Here is an 18,643-nt window from a genome sequence, read left to right on the forward strand (position 1 = left end):
TGCGATGTAAAAATGTAATCATTCTGATTATGTCACTAACTTGATTGAAAATGTGTTTTTGTGTATAAAAATTCCTGTTGTAGTTTCCTGACATTGAAGAGTAAGTGATTTAATCTGGATTCTAGGAAACTTTAAAAGACTTACTTGTGCAAGGTTTTATTAATTTTAATCAGAATAGATTATCAAGCTTTGCTGAGGATTTGCTGTATTGTAGTCCATGGAATTTCAGGCTGAGTTTTCAAAATTTTAGTTCTTACAACTTTGGGAATACAGTTAAGTATTACCAATACAGAAAACAAACTGCCTAATAATTCTTGTCGTGTACCACTATTATTAATTTTTGTTATAAAGTTAAGAACGTTACTGATTTGAAAGTATTTTGTCCTAATTCCAGACTAACAGCCTTCATTGACTATGCAAGTGGTTTGAGTCCAAAAAACTGCTGGAAGAGAGAATTGCCTTACAAATACAAAAATTACACTGCTATGCTACAATTTCACCTCCTAGTTTGAAAAAAATCCAGAGCTTCATAAATCCATTTCTGTTGTTTGCTCATATATATATGTATTTGTCTTTTGTTGTGGTTACTATAGCTTTCGACAAGATCTTAATTTTAGTTAAATACATATTTATTACTTTGTTATTTACTTTTCTAGGGATAATTGTTGTAGCCATTTTTAACGTCTGGTTTACAAATTTTCTATGTGTTGCTGATAAATATCTTAAGTATTGGAATTTTTCTTTCCTGGATAAAATATTTCAGTATTCCTCACTATAGCCCAACAGTTCTAGGTTTTCTGCACATTTTATTAAAATAGTCTTCTAAGAGGGACCCTCATTGAATTCTGGGGGGGGAAGAAAGCAATGATTTACTGACACTAAATGCTAAATGCTAATTGTTGTAAACATCAACTTGTCTCTTGAAGGTTTGGTCAAGTGCAATCACTGTCTTAGCATTTATCTGTGTATTTTCACAAAAATGGTATAGCACAGCACGAGAGAGCACAATCTCAAAATGTAAATAGCAGCAGTGCCAACAAAGACTTGAGTTAGAGCTATGTATCTTCCACGCTACACATTTTTATTTTCTCAATAATCTACTGTGTATTTGTGTGAATATCATTCTAACAAATGCAAATAACTTCTTTCATCCTAAATATTTCACATTTTTTAATTAAAAAAAAAAGTTCTCCTTCTGTCAGAACTTACATTCATCTCACTGCTAGCTATCAAAAAAGGCAAATGTCTTCTAAGCATAAAGTAAGTGATTTCTCTCCACATCTCATTCTCCCTCCTTCTGCTTGTGGGGAATGAATTCAGAAGAATTATGTGGCTCTTACTCCAAACATGCATCTCAAGCTGCGCTTCCTGAAGAAATTTTTCAAAGTCAGCAATACTACAGCATACACACAGCACTCACTAAGAAAGCTTCCCTCTTACCATGCTCTGTGACTTTTATAGTACACTGACTAGAGGCTTAATACTTAAACTCAGTATGTATGAATTCCATTAAAGATTGTGATGATTTCATATTAAGCACTCAATTCTCATTAATACAGTTTACTTTTTTGCTGGTGAGACAGTTGCCTACTCTTTGCTGCCCGGGCAGAACTATGGAGCTTGTATGTGAGCCTGGGATTTCCAAGGTGCATGCAACCCTCCAGATGTAGGATCATCTGAAACAAAGGGAAAAATTAAGGGGAGAAGAAAAAAAGAGTAATGGAGTCAGCTTAAACAGCAACTGTGAAGTACTAAAGGGACAGAGTTATTCGCAGTCAGAGCTGCTACCTGAAATAGCAGAAGATAGATTTATGCAGATATAAAGTGAAGCATTAAGGAAAGCATTGTTTGGGCAATGAAGCAGTTGGATCAACCCAGTCCTCTCTGCTCATTTACAGCCTGTACTTCCTTTTAACATTATTATTTCTTTTGAGAGTAAGGTATGATAAGATGCAAGTAATATTCACATACAAAAATAGCATTCTTAATGTTCCGTTACAAATAATCCACATGTATGGCACAATATTGGCTTTACAGATTATATAAGAAGTTTATTAGGAAGTAAAGTGCTCAGTTTTACAGATCAATACATTCTTGATCATTGTAGAAGGCTTGCATAACTAATAGCTTCCTAATAAGACCAAACACTGTACATTTATTTCCTATGCAAACCTTACCTTTTTACTAAGTGACAAATGATATTAGAATCTAAAATTTAAAAATGAAATAATAAAAATGTTCAAAACATTTGTCAAGTGCCCATGCACTTACTGCAAGGCCTATTGTCAACACACACGGGTACCCCATGAAAACTTAATGCACTTCAAGATGAAGTTTGTTATTAAGTAACGACACGTTACAGAAATATACCTCAACAAATACAGCTATGAATGCACATATTTTCATTTTCATAATAAACATATACTACAAATAAAAAGGAGCTGCATGATTGAATGTACATTTTCAAATACACGTTTTTTTTTTTTCACAGGCCAGCTATTTCAAACCATACTGCCAGGTCTCTCTTGTCAGAGAGCATCAATTTTTTCCTAGTGCAGGACAAAAAAAAACAACACAGAAACAAAAAGCCCTTCACAAGACTCACAATCTGTTTTCTCACTTTGCTCCATTCTTGAGCCACAGCTACCAAGAAATTCCAGTCTCCGCACTGAACTTCCTCCTGCTCCACCTTTTATTAAGTAAGTTTCTGTGCATAGGGTTTCTCGTAAACTTAAAAACAGGAAAAGGCATAAAGTCTTATTTAGTTTTTGCACATTCTCTGATTAAAGGGAATGCATTCTGGGTATGTCCAGGCAATGTAGTGATAAGAGCATATGCAAAATGTAGCTTTGCCCACATAGCACCACTGCAAGACGTAGTACTAGCCTCTAGCAACAACTTTAGTTTGAAACAAAAATACACCAATATAACATAAATATGCTATTTTTACTTCGTTAAGTAGGCATTTTTCCTCTATATCTCCTACTAATAGCTAAGATGTATTTGATTATGTAGCTTTCTGTTTTCCTTTAAGCCAACTGTATGAATTTAAATACAAGACAACTGCCATCTTCAGGATAAAAACACAACTGACAGCCTCTCTCCTAAACCAACAAGCCATAGACTGAAACAATCTGCTAGGCAAAACCACACACACTGTGCTTCAGTGCCTTCTAGAGGAAAACAACATAATTTGTGGTGTACCTCCTTTCAAAAATAAAGCATCTGTGACATGGAAAGCACAGAAAATTAAATACTAAAAATCAGTGGTTACACTAAAAACACCTTTCCAAAGGAATCACGTTGAATCCCTGGAGAAGAGAGTACGTAAAAGCATATCTAATAATTTTACAAGCAGATCTGTTAAATGTAAATACAGGCTAAATAGATGAGGTGCGCTTCACAGAACTTCGCAGAGCACTTGATTGGGTTTTCCCTACCATTGGGCGCCCTTCCCATCCAAGGAAGAGTTGGCATTTTTCAATCGTGTGTGATTTTAAATAATGTGTTTTCTGCCAAGTTACTGTGTTTACCTAAAGAAGCGAGGAATATTTATCCCAATAACACTTAGATCTTCAAAACATGGCACTAAAAATGGGCACTGTACAACAGAGCTGAAGACGATTACATTAACTGGGTGTAAGAAGGCAATTCTCAAATATTACTTTTTAAATGCTAATGAAATGGAAGGAGGCATAGCATATATGGTTTCTATTACAGAATGATCTGATTAACAGGTGTACAAACTCAGTGCACTTTCTTCTGTTTAAAGACATGTAGTATTTCTCAATAATAGGAAAAAACGGCCATTTTAAAGTAAAATGTTAGTACACCAAGAACAACTCCAGAAAAATATACAAAAACGCAGAGTTAAAATAAAAAGATGTTGATCTGTCTCTTTGAAAAGGGTTAGTTAAAATGAATGAGACAATAAACTAGTGCCGTTTTCTTTAAAAAATGTTTTTCAAAACTTTTAAAAATTCTGTTTTTCCAATAGAAAGCAGAAAACCCACAGCTCTTCATTTGAATGGTTTAGCTAGAGCACATTTTGTCTAAAGCTTGCTGTCCTCGTGAAGCTGTTCCCCATAATACATATATCAGAATTCTGTCCAGGTAGATTTCCTCTTGCATTTTCACTTCCAAGGCTAGCAGGCTGGCTGTTGGTGACTTAAGCCTGACGTGTGGCTTATGTAGGTCTGAATATGCCTTATGAAGAGAGTGTTTCTTCTTACACACCACTGGACCTTTCCTTCAGTGGTCTGATCAGAATGATCACCTTAAGCTGGGAAACAGTGGAGTCAGGTGTTTGCTGGCTTAATACTGGCCCCAAACTACCAAGCCGATCCTACACATGGATGTTACTCCCCCCATTCCCTCCTCCCCCATCAATACCATCCGACTGCGAGGAAGATGGCCGCGAGTTCCTCGAACGAGGCTGGCCGTTCAGTCCAAGCGGTGTTCCCAAACGATGGCTCATTTGGGATGCTGTATCATCTGATTCCCACCGCTCCAACTCCTCTCGCACAAGCCGCTCCATTTGTTCCCTGTGGATTTCATTGTCACGACCCAGTCTTTCATCCTAAACATATACAAGATGCAAGATGTAAGTGCAGTTTCCAAACTGCAGCCTCACCAAAATCCTATGCGATACAGGAAATCCCTGTAGCACTCAAGTGTTTCAAGAGGCTAGAGGCAAATCACAGCTACTGCAGTAAATGGCTTTCTTTCCACTAACGCAACTCCCAGGTTGTTCCCTTCACTTATGAAAGCGTAATTTGTATTACACTTTTTAATATTTAAGTCTGCCTCCAGAAATGTAAAATATACTGAGGAAAGAATGCCCCCAAGGAAGCTCCAGATCAAGAATCAAGCAGATTTTTTGGGTGCAACAACAATAAAAGCCAGGGACACTATATTCATGACAGGGCAGCTGCGAGTCTGACCCACATAACCCACCGAGACAGAACATCTCACCCACCCCTTAGCAGCCCTTTTCTGACTGTTCTTGACCCATCAGGGAGCTGACAGGTTTTAGTGTCCGCAGAAATAATGCACTTATCCTGCTGGCTGCTTCCACGTGGCCCTTTGAAAACGGAAGGTAGGAAGGGAGGCAACAGGAGCTAGATAACCACACACACTCCCAGAAAAAATCAGGAGGAGAAGAGCAGGCTGCACAGCCTGCTGGGCTGGATCACCTTGACTCTGCCAGACTAGTCCATAAAACTTTGTATTCATCCCAACAGACAACAAGGGATGAAAAAGCTTCTTCAGTAACTCCTCATCACCACTGCTGTCCTGTCCAGGGGCTTAAAGGGTGCTCTGCAGCCACAGTGTGACACGGGTCTGCTAGAAGATGGCTTCTCATATCTGAAACTTGCATCATGTCCCTTCAGTAACACAAAACTCAAGATTGCTCGGCCAGTGCTAAAGCAGCCACGTCATCTTTACCACAAGTCCCTGCACCCTCCCAAGCCAAGCAGCAGAAAACAAGTACTGACACTAAATAAGCCATGCCGGCTGTGACCAGCAGGTGACGACACAGGACAGAGCGGGGTTACTTACCTCTGTCACTCCGTCCAACAGTCTTCCCAACACATCTCTCCTTTTCAGTTTGGCTCTCTCCATCGCTTCAAGCTTCACAATAACTGCATCGATCTTGGAGACGATACTGCCGATTGAATGCTCCATGTGATCAACCCGCCTCATGAGTCTGAGGGCAATAAACAATAATTCCAACTTATTGAACTAAGTTGAAGTGCTTTGTAAACTTACACGCCTCGAGATTTTACTACTAGGAAAAAAAAAGTAGTAGTTTTCTGGCATTATTCTAACACAGCTATTTTCTCTGTCGTTTCGGTGACCAGGTTTTCACTTTCCTTTTTTGAGGGGTGGGAGGGAAGGGACAGACTCCCATGAGCCTCTCTAAAATACTTACAATTCAAATATTACTTGAAAGCTACAGGTGACTTCAGCACCTGAAAAAAACTGACTTTTACTGAATTATTTGACTAACATTCAGTTATAGGAGAGACTACAACATACCTTACATAAAAATTCCCCAAGAGAAGCCCCACCATGTAGTTTTGCTCCCCTAGGAGGCTCAACTTACACTTGGAACTCTTCGTAGGAAACCCCACTAGAGCTGCTGCCCCTCCTCCTGGAGCTGTGTCCACTGTCTTCGTCCTCGTCCTCCTCAGAGTCATCCAAGCTCCGGGGGAAGCTGCGGCTGCTTAGAGGACGTGGCAGAGAGCTCCTGTCCAGGTCCAGATCCTCCTTTAGGGCAACACAACCCGCAGACAGGGAAGATATAAAGACTTGTCACCTGTGCATTGGGGAGGCCAAAGACCTCCACCTTGCCATTTTACAGTTCTGCTAAGACAGCCAGGGTAGAGAGCAAATGCAAAAGGAAACAAAAGTTTTCTTCTGGGGCAGCAAACCAGCACAGGGAGCAGATTGGCTGACGGTGCTGATGGCAAGCTATTCCTAATGCTGAGCTCACCCTCTCTTTTTCCAGGTCATCTCTCATCTGCTGGTGTTCATGCTCTGTCAACTCCTGGTCCCCATCCTGATCATATTTGGTAAATATTGCTTCAATCTCTGCATCAGTGTGGCCCTTCCTAAAAAAGCAATAAAAACAGATCCCTTACTTTTCATTTTCAGATGCTAAATCAACTTCACGTGCTGGAAAAGCAATTCACTCCCAATGAACTTTCATCCCCAAACAAAAGACACAATGAACCCAGAGCTGCTCATAAATTCTACCCCACCAGGTATACAAAACACTGACCACAACAAAGTTCAGCCCTCACTTTTCATTACCTCATGGCACAAACCTCCCCTGACCTGCACCCTGATCCTTCCCAACCATCCTTGAACTTCTGAAAGACATCGCAGAGGCAAGAGCAACTTGCACGGAAGACTTCACATCATACGCCTGGGCACACTACTCAAGATTAAAAGTAACAGCTTCCTTACCCTTTTAGATCTTGCCGGAGTTCATCAAAATTTAGTTTCCCCCCGCCTTGTCTTAGGCTTTCTGAAATGTCATCAACAGTAGTTTTCTTCAGTTTAAGTTTGACCATGGCTTTATTGTAGCCCTAAAAGAAAAAAATGAGATTTCATGTTTTACTTGGCATGAAGCATTAGCACTTGATTTCCAATACACTTCTTCTGTGGATTACCAAAATCTACTAGCATACGCAAGCATTCAGTGTGTTCCAAAAGCTCTGCAAGAACCTGTCTTTTCCTCCAGTTTACCCATTTTTTATTTCAGTGCTTAAATTAACAACATGAAAATACCCCTGCAGCTAGAATTAAGGGTTTTATCATTCAATTGGCACTGCAGGTCACTAGGAATAGATTATTTCAAGACACCTTTGGCAGCTACTGACAGTTAAGTGACAGTTTTAAACAACGCTGACAAATTGGGTACAACTTATATTGGTCATTTTGCTTCCCTCATTCTTCAGTTGTACGAATGATTTCTAAAAACAGTCCTCATCCCAACAAAGTAAGATTTCTCATTTTTCCCTGCTCTGTTTTAACAACCAGTTCCCAAGTTTAAAAACACTGAATCACTGGTCATGCTAAGTATGTGTTTAGACATTTCTGACCATGGTACAGCACCGCACCACCCATGCCAGAGCATATGCAGGTGCATGTGGTTTGTCCTAAACTGAGATTCAGGTTGAGCTTTTAATTCTGTATTTGAAAACCTTACCGGCAGCTGCCCTGGGAGCTCCCAATATGTAAAACAAGACTCGACTCATCTTATAGCCTGATACGAAATAACTTGGAATTCTGTGCCCAAACAAAATGGCACTTCAGCTTCATCAAGTGAATATCTCTCTATCCACCTAGACAGACGTATCCTGTGTCATATTCACTAGAGGCTGATCCTCTGACATAAAGTCTCACATTGCTAAAATATGTTGTGATGCAAAGCTTTCATTGTTTAATTTACATTCAACTCACACATTTATTTTAATTAAAAGATGTGTGTTTTCAACAGCTGTTGCCAGCTTTACTCTTTAGTTTCTATAGTGTTTTCTGGATTAAGTTCAGATGTGAGGAATGAGACATGAAACAAAACAAAACATTACTTTTACCTTTCTGATAAGGTCAGACAGTTCCATTTCTGCCTTCTGTTGTGCCATATCCGATTTGACTTCAGAATATGTATCATTGATAATGGCCAAAAACATGTTCTGTTCATGGAAGAAATGAAAAAGACGCTTAAAAAATCTCCACAAGTCCAAATCCTATTACACCCATGGCCTTCATGTGCAGACCTACACATTTGTTTTTTGTTTATTTTTTTAAAGGGACCAGGAGAAAATGGTGCCATATTTAAAAAGCAGTAACACCAAGTGCTTAAGGTATTGAAATACAATGCCCTTCAGCTTTTAATCAGAATTACTGGTAATTAACCTAACTGGGGAATTTGTTTCTAAAGAGGGTTCATACCTACACACAGTGGTGCCAATAAAATGTGTTCTACCTGCAGAGGGTCCAACTCGTACACAAAACATCTGTGAATTCATCTCGGCATTACAGCTGGCAACAAAAATGCCATGGAGATGCAAGTTAATTACTCATCCCCTAATAACCAGCACAAACACAAGGATCTTACCCTGTTACAGCCCTGCTTGTGGTTCAGAACAAAGATAAGAACAAAAAGATGTCAAATCAGACACTTGGCATGCTTGTCACCAACTCTGACATGACTTCGGTGGCTTGTTCAGAGAAGAGAAAGAAGTGGTCTCGCTGCCCCTGTGCCCAGCATTTTACTAGACCTGTGCAGCCATTACTGAAAGTGTCCTGCTGACTGTGGAATACGCATGACTGAACTGCAAGCTGGACATCTGAGTCCAAAAAGACTCAACATACTAGCATATTCACTGTGCCACTCTTCTGGAAAAGCTTTGTTAACATTATTTCAGATATAAAAAAATCCTTTTAGAAAAATAGTTTTCCGATGTCATATTGTTATACATTCTGGTCTAACACCAGAAAAAATAAGAGATACCTGGGCTACTGTCCATTTTGCTTTCAGCTGCCCAAATATAAGTGTCAAGGATGCTGCTTTCTGCCTATCTTCTCTAACTTTATTTCCAGGTCTAAGCCTGGTCTCAAGAAGCCTTCACCAACATATCCCTCTACCCAAATTAGAGCATGTGCACGTTAATAAATACACAAACTGCACTGAGCGTCTGCTGTGCCTTCACATTCCTGAGCTTTTCTGCTATCCCTTAGAAAAAAAATAAAAATGTTTCTTTCCCTTGCTGGCCTCTGCACCTCTGGATTTTGTGAGGTGATTCAAAGCACCTGCCTCATGCACTTCTTTGGTCAGAGTAACCCATGTATTATTTTCCAGCTGTCTCCTGTTGACTACCACTTCTTCTCATCCCAAAGAACAAATAAGAACTCACTAATGACAAGGGTCATTAAATCAGTCTGCGAGTCAGGATGATACATGACTGCTGTACAATTTTAGGTTAGTAAAATCCTGCTTTGATTGTTGCCACCTTATCAAATCACCAGAAGACACACTGTTCTGGGAATAATCTGAGGACATCTGGCTCACAGAAGTTTCAGCCTGGAGATAGCATTAGAAACCAGATTACTGTATAGCAAAGCTAGTACCAAACTACTGGTAAGCTACATACAGGTAGAAGATACTGGGACTCAACTTATATTGACAAAAAAAAAATGGTTTTACATGATGTCCTGGGTTTCGGAGGTCTTTCTCACTCCACCTTTTGGTATTTAACTTTTATTAATAAGACTGTAATATGAATTCAACACTACTGTGAACAGAAAGTATACAAACAATGGCTACTCACTACTAATATCTGTACTGTGTGAATTTAGTTGAGACACTCATGTCTACATACTGCTTCTCAGATATGCTGAGCCTCCTAAAATACTGTTTGTCTAGAAGTACAGGGGTAATCTGCAGGGGAAGGAGAACCCCAAGTTGCTTTATGGAAATAAAGAATTGGTCCAGCTCTGCCCCAGACGAGGAAGACAGGATATGGGCTTGCTGTGTATACAAGCTAGGCACTGCTTAGAATTAGAAATGAAAAATTCTTCATAATAAATAAAAAAGTAAACCAACAACGTGGAGCACTATAAGGGAGAGACAACAAATACACAACGCATATCTACTTAAAAGGAAATAAAAAGCAAAAAGTGTAGTGAAAGATGATGTAAAAGTGAGGCCCTTTACATGGAACGCAAATGTGCTCCAAGTAGCAGTAGGAATCCAAGAACAAGAGATGCAAAAATGGCCATAAAAAGAAACTTGCCACCTACCCACCCCATGTAAACAAAGGTGTACATACCAAAAGAATGAAGAACATAAAGAACACAAATGTAGTGAAATAAATTGGTCCCAAAATTCGATTAGCTTCTTCAACCTCTGTGAAGTTGAAGTCTCCCAAAATGATGCGGAACTGAGTAAATCTTTAAAAACAAAACACATCCAGGAGTTGAGAAAAACACTTTTGGAGCTGTGCACTTCTCAATCTATTTCACTGTAACAGTCAGATGGGCAGCAGAGAGGTCTGCACTACTATACTTCATCAGACATTGCCAAGTCAGTTTCTCAAACCCACCTTTAAGCAAAACCAAACCTGTGATCAGATACAACACATGAAGCATAACTAAGGTGGTTATTTCTGGCTTTTGTTCACAACTGACAATGGCAGCAAGAGGAAGCAAAGAAAACCAATGACCCAAGCCTGTCGCTCTCCTATCTCTTCTGCCCCTCGCGTATGTAAAATCCCAACCATTTCCTTCTAAAGCTGCCTCTGCCTCTCTACAGGAAACACTTTGCTCCCTATTGCCCCAGTGTAAGGGGGTGTGGGGGGGAAATCTGTCAAAACAACTTGGTAATTACCACACTTAGAATCAGGTTATGTTGTACCAAACCAATACAGGGGAAATTGATTTACTGTCCTATACTGAGTCCAACCAATCACTCATGGATTCTCGTAGATACCTACAAATGACTAAGCATTTCTAAAAAGCAGCTACTGAGCTACACCAGTATTGAGATGTCTACAGCTTATCTCTTTAGATAGATGTTACAGGATTTCTTTGGTCTCTGTTGAGGTGTACTGAGAAATTCTTTTCCTTTTTTATTATTTTACTTACATACAGTCCTGGAAAGTGCTGAAATCATCGATCTGAGTACCAAAGACAAGATAGGCCAACTGAGCATATGCTAAGAAAATAATAAAAAACATAATAGCGAAGCCAACGACATCTTTGACACAGCGAGACATGGTAGTGGATAACTGACTCATCGTTCTGTTGAAGTTCACAAATTTGAAAAGCTGTTAATAGAAAAAAGAAAAAAAAACTGTGAAGACAAGTAAGACAGTTTCTCATCACAACTGCTCTCTGGCTTTTTACACGAGACGCCTTACTGAATTTGAAAAAGTCAGGTAATTTATATTCAGAAATATACATTGCTTCCAAAAAAACACTAAGGCTTGAAATGTGAAGAAAAAAAACTGTGAGAAAACTGACTTCCACTTGCGCTCCTATTTGAAACCCTAGCTTCGGAGCAGTGTTACTGATATGCTTTCAAAAGTCTATTTATTTATCTTTACATTCTTTCAGAATGAAATAGAAAAATGTGAGGAAACACGATCTCACAGCTGACCTTGCTTTGAGCAGGTGGTTGGATGAGAAACCTCCTGAAGTCCCCTTAAACCTGCATAATTCTGTTTCTCTGCAGCTCTGCAGTTAGTTATTTCTAATAATAAGCTGCTTTGTTTTTACACGGTGACGCAAAAATTGCATGCAACTTTGACCTACAAAACAGCAGGAGACTGGATAACTTGCTTGATAATTTAAGTATCAATTTGGAATATCATAGCTGAAATGCATTTATCGTTGCTCTTAAAGTTTTCCACTGCTAGACAATTCATAAAGTTAATGTTCCTCTGCAATTTTTACATGCAGAGGACAGGAAAGTCAGGAAGACAAGTAGCACTAGGAAAGAGAAATTAAAATGAAAAAAAAATAAGTTAAACTAAAGCAACATATCTAATTTTGGTATGAATTGGACTAGCTTTCCCACATTTATGACTTGAATCAGACACTACCAACACTTCTATAGATACAGAATTTTTGAAAAGATAAAATGGGTACAGTTAAGCCAATCTAGGAAAAAGCAGTATCCAGTACCAAGTCCTGATTTGTCAATTCAGGAATAATGAAAACATTTCCTCACATTCCTGCTGTGACAAAGCACTACAGACTGCATCTTCAGTACTTAAACGAGAGCTGAATAAAGCAGAGAGAGAATTATAACCTTGTTTTTAATCTGCAAGAAGGTACCCTTGTGCTCTCTATCTGTTCCATGACCAATTTTAGGAGAACATGATGAAACTGAAAGAAATACATGACATGACATTCAGAACACTCTGAAAGCTTACATCCTGATTTTAGAATAAGGATGGGAAACTTGGAGTTACCTTAATCCAGACAAAAAACACAGTGACTGCGGCAATGTTGTTGAATTGCATTTGCCAATAGGCCAAGGGTTCAAAGTTGGGGAATGAGTTCTGATCTTCCAGCAGCTTCTTCAGGAGCATATCAACAGTTGAAGTCCTGTAGATGCTAATTCCTATGGCTGCCACAGAGAGCTGAGAACAAGAGAAATGAATGTGTGAAAGGTGATGAGAGTTTTAAAACACTTTATTTTAGCCTAAAATATTCACAAATAGGATGATGGCACTACCCTTTAAACCCACTATGAATGCAGTGCCATTAACATCTCCCACAGAGTGCATTTCAGAAAGCAATTTCAGGCTATAAAGATTACCTACCACAATGATAAGGATATCAAGACAATTCCAAAGACTTCTGAAGTAGTGCAATCTATGAATGTGAATTTCTAATATCTCTTCCACCGTATAGTAAAGAACAAAGAGACAAAATGTCATTTCACAGGCTGCCAGGAAAAAGTCAAAAGTAGAGATGTAGTGAATCAGCTTCACTGGCTGAAACTGCCAAGACGTAAGAAGGCCTCCAGTTGCTGGAAACTCCACTAACAACCTGCATTTGGGAAAAAAAAAAAAGTTTCATTTAAACAGTGTCCACAAAAAGCACTACTAAAGAAACTTGGTTTTATTTATATTATTATTTAAATCAAGTCGAAATAGGCAAAAGCCCACACATGCTTCAAAGAAGTCTTCATACAGTTGAGTAAACCCAACTACTGTTCCCTCAATTTTAACTAAAATCCAAAGCATTTCAGAAACAGTGAAGGAATGCATAAAGATCTGCCTGCATTTCCACCTGTTTCACACTACGTAAAGACTGGCATTGCACCAGTTGGTGTTCTCCACCTATGTACTTTAATGACCAGGAAAGTCATACAAACTGCACCCAAACTGTTGCGGCATCAGGAAAATCTGAACTGCCTCCAGATGCTGAGTGCAGCCACAACATGCAGTCCCACTTCCTGGACAGGGAGGCATGCCACTTCAGTAGTCTGGAACAAGCTCTCCTTGATGTCTCCTTTGACTCCAAAACACACGCTTACCCATGCTCTTAAAACTAAGCAATCAGAAGAAAATGCCAGGCCCACAACCTACATCATGCCATGTGAACGCCACTGGTGTTTCTGTGCATACCTTACAACGCAGAATAGGTTGATGTTCGCATTGTATACGGAGAAATCAATGAAAGCTGCTCTCGTCCCTCTGTCCAGCCACAGGTTTTTCTTAAGGCTGGCAATCTGCACAGCTGTCACTTCCCTGCTCCTTGAGAGGTCTTGGTAATAACCAGCCCCGCTGTATGTGGCGAGCAAGCCCCAGTGGCTGCTCCCATTCAAATCCTTCTCGTTGGTGTACGTCCAACTAGCTCAGAAGTAGTGAGACAGAGCATGTTAATCCTTCCACTTTCAACTTACAATTAACAAAACAAATAAAATCTGACCAAAAAAACCCACCACCAAGTTTGGTAAGGTTTCTTCAGGAGTAGACTTCACAGTTTGCTGGATTTAGGTAGCTTTACAAACTGGATTTTAGCTGGCTTTACAGACAGAACATAAAGCAATTCCAGAGTTGCCCCTGAGAAGTGACTAACCATACCATCCAGCATAACCCAATCAGAAAAAACATACATCTATGTGACAAAGAGTACTACGTACGCTGTCCCATTTCGAAGCCCAAAAGGTGCAGTATCTTCATTAGCTACAGAATAGACATCGTAGCAGTCTTTGATTTCATCCTTCAGATCCTCGGGTATGGAGCACGAACCATTTCTCACTTTCAGCTGCCGAATGCGAGGCACCCCTAGGAGCAGGTTCTCATAATAAATGAAGCTTTTGTTTTCTGCCATGGTTTTGTTGTTGTACCACATATCCCAGTAAAGACCATCCAGCAGAGGACCTTCTGTGAACTGCGGAGGAAGACAGAATTTTAGTTTGCATGTTGCCAGCACTGTTTTTATACATCTTAATTCTGTGGAAATGTAAGAATATTTTTTTTTGATGTTAAGGCAAAGGTCTTACTGTTAGCTGTCCTCCAGAGACATTCCCCAGCCCTGCCCTGCCCTACTAGCATTACCTAGCCTAGCATTACCTTCACATATTGAAGGCCAACTTTGTTCCATCGCTTTGACAAAGAGGTCTTCGTGAACCAACCCCGTCATGCTAGAAAAAAAGAGCTTGCAGATTGAATTTACAGGCCAAGACAGGAGAAACAAGTCACAGCAGCAGCAAGGTAACAATTTGTTTATAGTATTACCTTCCAGAAGTCGTCCATTGTGGACAACGTTTTGAAGTCAGTTTTCTCCATTTTCGAGACAGGTGTTTCCAGGAAGAGCTGTGACATAACCCTCGTGTAGTAATACATACTGGAACTCACTGTCCCGTAAGTCACTGCAAGAGATTTGGGTAGGGGGTAGAGTTTAAAGGGGACAGGGGGAAGAAAAAGACAAAGAGTACCTATTCGCTTGTTTTGGACAGATCGGGTTGCACTTGCATGGATTCTGCACTAAAAAGTCTAAGTTTCAGAACAAAGCCCACACCAAGCAGCAATTGTCTGTCAGCTGTGATTACAATATAAAAAGCAGCGAAGAACAGATCGATCAACCAGTTCAGAACACACAGTTCTCCTTCCCACACCTCACTTGCAATTAATGCTCCTACAAAACCCAACACCAAGAACCACAAAGGCAGGACTCAGCAGCCTGAAGAGAGGCAGCTAGTGCCATTTGAGGTGTCCTGAGCTATCCAAGGCCTCGGCAGAGAGCTGGAACGGATGATGCAAGGTGTTGGAAGAACCATGTCCTGCTACAGCAGAAAATGATACTCAACGTAGGCAGCGTGGGGCATGACAAACAACACTGAACGTGTGTTGTTAGACAACAAAACTCCACCCAAGGTGTGCAGTGCTTATAAGAGAATCTCTCCGCAGAAAATAATGGCTGCATGCTACTTCTTTCCCTCGCGCTGGGCCAAGCATGAGGCTGAGGACCACAGAGCATAAATTATAAAATGACATACAAAGCCCTGACGGCTTGAGAAAGCAGTCTCTGGCACTGGTACTGCTACTGCCTATAAATACTTAAAACCATTTCAAGGCTAAAACCCAGAGAAGCTTGAAAGATCACATCTATGGTGAACAATTTTCATCTGTTCTCACAAACTTACAGAAATGTTTTATTATAGGGAAAAAAGCACGTTTTCTTTAGCAAATGGAGAACAAGAACTATTTTTAGTAAACGTCTCCTGCTGCGTGGCACGTTGCATGTGAGCCTCAATTGTGGAATACCTGGATTCTCTCAAAAATAAATAACACAAGGATTGCTAATAGCATTTGGCCAGAAGCAGAAAGCACCCTCCTAAGGCGTGTCACACCAAAGACCAGACTGTCCCATAGTTACTGCTTAAGTGTAAAATTAAAAGAGATCGTACTTAAAAAAACTTAATGAGTTAGCAGTGTCCGTACACATTTGGCATACTACATTTTTCCCCACATTCTGTTACCAGAAATATTTTCTACAGCAGAATGAATTATGAACAGTCTGTAAGCAAGCTGTTCCCACCAAAGACAAATGTGTTCTCATTCAAGTCCCTCATGCTACACCTCTCCCAGTGGTTGAGCCACAAGCAGCCTTACAATCCCTTGTCCATAAACCTGCACCAAGCACTCCTAAATGTCTCAGGAAGGAAATAAACATTAGAGTTAGTACATAATCATTCGTGCTGTACATCACCTAAACAGCTGTGAGTTGTGTCACCAGAATAAGGCTTGTTTTTTGTTTTAGTAATTGTGCTGTGGACAAGCAAGGCACTTGCTCCCAGAGCTGTTTTTTTGTTTGTTTGTCTGTCTGTCTGTCTTCAGGGGAAAAAAAAAAAAAGGTTTTAATTCCCCAGAAATAACAACAGCACCTTGCCCTGTTAGAGCTGATCAAAAATGACAACTTGAAAGCCATTTACACTGTGGACATTTAGAACAGAACTGCGCTTGCTAAGAACTGGGGGTAACCCACCAGGTTACACTAACTTAATGCACACAGATTTTTTTGTTATTCTCACTAGTAACCAAGTAAAACATCTATTTCATCAACACCACATCAAGTTTTATTTTGCACTGACTTGCTGATTGTTATGCAAATATATGAACACACCTTGTTTTGGCAATTAATATATAAAAAAATAAAGATTCAAATCTAAGTTCATATGCCCAGAAAAAAAAAAACAAAACAAAAAAAAAAACTGCCCTCAGATCTGTTATGTTACACCTTAAAGCCCATTTTGGGTCCATGAACATTATGTGCATTAGGCTGGAGATCCATCAAACTCCTCACTTCTGCCTGTTTTTCCTCAAGCATGTCTTTACTAAAATTGACTAACAGTATCTTGCGTGGACTCTAGAGTACATACCTAAAACCAGTCATGTGCTTAAAAGACAAATAAAATAATAATTTTTTAAGAAGTGAGTGGAGATTTGCATTCTGCTTCCTCTCTAGGCAGTCAGTAAGATTGCAAACCTTGAACCAGACAGCCATGTCTCGCGTACTTGGACATAACACTCATAAGCAGAGCCTTACTGTGTTTCATATGAAAGATAACAAGACAAATGACACTAAAATCATACAAGTCTCCAGTGATCCACATACACTCGAGCATAAGGAACCACATGCATTAATGCTGAAGGGTACTTACGGACACACAAGACCACGAGGAAAATCATGTATGTAACCAACTCCCGTAAAACACTTTTCAGGTATCGCTCTCTGCTGGTGTTGCTTTCTTCCATGAGTCTTGTGCCCCACAGACCTTTTAAGAAAAACACACACAGTGATACACACAGGGGTCTGAGACCAGATACACAAGTGGCACAGTTAGTCGAGTGGCTTTGAAAGCTTCACCCACGTCATGTCTGCCACAGGTTCTGTGCTGGATTTTAAACTGATCTAAGCTCAAGCAAAAACTGCTTCTCTCGTTACCATTGTGCAAGTCGAACTGGGCCCACAGCAGTGCTAGCTACTCGTGAGGGACCATAATCATTTACTAACAGTGCAGCAGAACTCTTGTGGAAGCTGCTGAATATCTGCCAGAAGTGCTGCCACTTAAATTAGGTGGTATGAAAACACACCCAAGTATATAAAGGCATGCACAGGTAGCCATCCTCCAAGATATGCTACAATTCATGTTGTTTTTATCCAATTTTAATATGAAAAGCATTATCGGATGAATGAAAATGCACATTCAGTACTGAACCTTTATTAGTAATTCTAAATAACTTTCTACCTGAAAGGGATGGTAGGTCTGTCAAACACCTGTAAAGAAAATATGTTGTAACCTCATGTTTCTTTCCTTGCACAGCAAAAATTTAGCAGCAGCCTACGGGACCAGCTGATGTTGAGCTGTCAAACTGGACAACTGCGTTACAACATCCGTGTGTGCTACCAGCTTCGTGGCATTACACCCAGCATTCTCAAGACAACAGTGTATAAGAACTCACTGGACGGTGCTCAATACTTCCAAAAGGGTGACAGAAAAGCAAAAGGATCTATTAAATGGAGTTGTTAACAGTAAAATGCATGAGAGTGGAAAGCAGTTAGTAGCAACCACGCTGATTTCCTGTGCCTAATACCGGAACAGAACAAAAATGGGAACAGCTGGTGCTGTTCAGTCCAGGATTGTTACCTTCAGGGAATTTATCTTTATTTAAGCCTAAATAAATTTGACCTTAGTTTATGGTGGAAGGAAAAGCATATAGAAATAATATTTTAACTCCTACAGCAGACTGCCAAAATTCCACTCTTTGCCTTATCAGGCATCTTAAACTGCCAACCTTTTCAAACATTCTTCATGTTCCCAGTAGACGGAAATGAAGCGACCCCAAAATTCCTAGGAAAAAATCTTGGATCCTTCCATCATGCCATAGTAATTTGAAGGGAATGGAACAGCAACAAGAGATAGCCAAAACAAGCTATAAAGCTGACAAGGAGGAGAGGGTCTGGTTGCTTTACAACCTCTGCCGCCCAGACCAGGACAGCCAAAGGGCTAAGCTGCTCCCGCCGAAGAGCTCCATCTGCTAACAGAAAGTCAGGAATGAGGAAGCTCTTCACTCAGCCTGACGAGGAGTTCTATTCAGAAAGCATT

At 40.0% G+C, this 18,643-nt stretch overlaps 1 protein-coding gene across 19 annotated transcripts in view; it reads right to left on the reverse strand.

Moving 5' to 3' along the window:
- Nucleotides 1–18,643, reverse strand: part of PKD2 (polycystin 2, transient receptor potential cation channel) — a 29,141-nt gene that overhangs the window by 5,660 nt on the left and 4,838 nt on the right. For 15 of the 19 annotated variants that reach the window (XR_010831399.1, XR_010831412.1, XR_010831407.1 and 12 more), the window contains exons 2-16: nt 17,198–17,311; nt 14,772–14,905; nt 14,174–14,424; nt 13,656–13,880; nt 12,846–13,074; nt 12,492–12,662; nt 11,161–11,342; nt 10,347–10,467; nt 8,109–8,207; nt 6,976–7,097; nt 6,500–6,617; nt 6,110–6,273; nt 5,563–5,710; nt 4,393–4,579; nt 1,565–1,676 (exon numbers count right to left, since the gene is read on the reverse strand). Coding sequence is in view for 4 of the 19 variants with exons in the window: in XM_048074513.2 (XP_047930470.2) it covers nt 1,612–1,676; nt 4,393–4,579; nt 5,563–5,710; nt 6,110–6,273; nt 6,500–6,617; nt 6,976–7,097; nt 8,109–8,207; nt 10,347–10,467; nt 11,161–11,342; nt 12,492–12,662; nt 12,846–13,074; nt 13,656–13,880; nt 14,174–14,424; nt 14,772–14,905; nt 17,198–17,311 (2,330 nt within the window). In the remaining 15 variants the exon portion in view is untranslated. Of the gene's footprint in view, nt 1–1,564; nt 1,677–2,025; nt 4,580–5,562; nt 5,711–6,109; nt 6,274–6,499; nt 6,618–6,975; nt 7,098–8,108; nt 8,208–10,346; nt 10,468–11,160; nt 11,343–12,491; nt 12,663–12,845; nt 13,075–13,655; nt 13,881–14,173; nt 14,425–14,771; nt 14,906–17,197; nt 17,312–18,643 lie in introns of those variants that run through there. The other 4 variants (XR_010831413.1, XM_066996595.1, XM_066996596.1 and 1 more) reach the window with 3 other exon arrangements.

Source organism: Anser cygnoides, chromosome 4 (assembly GCF_040182565.1).
Source record: "Anser cygnoides isolate HZ-2024a breed goose chromosome 4, Taihu_goose_T2T_genome, whole genome shotgun sequence".
NCBI classification, from domain to species: Eukaryota; Metazoa; Chordata; class Aves; order Anseriformes; family Anatidae; genus Anser; species Anser cygnoides.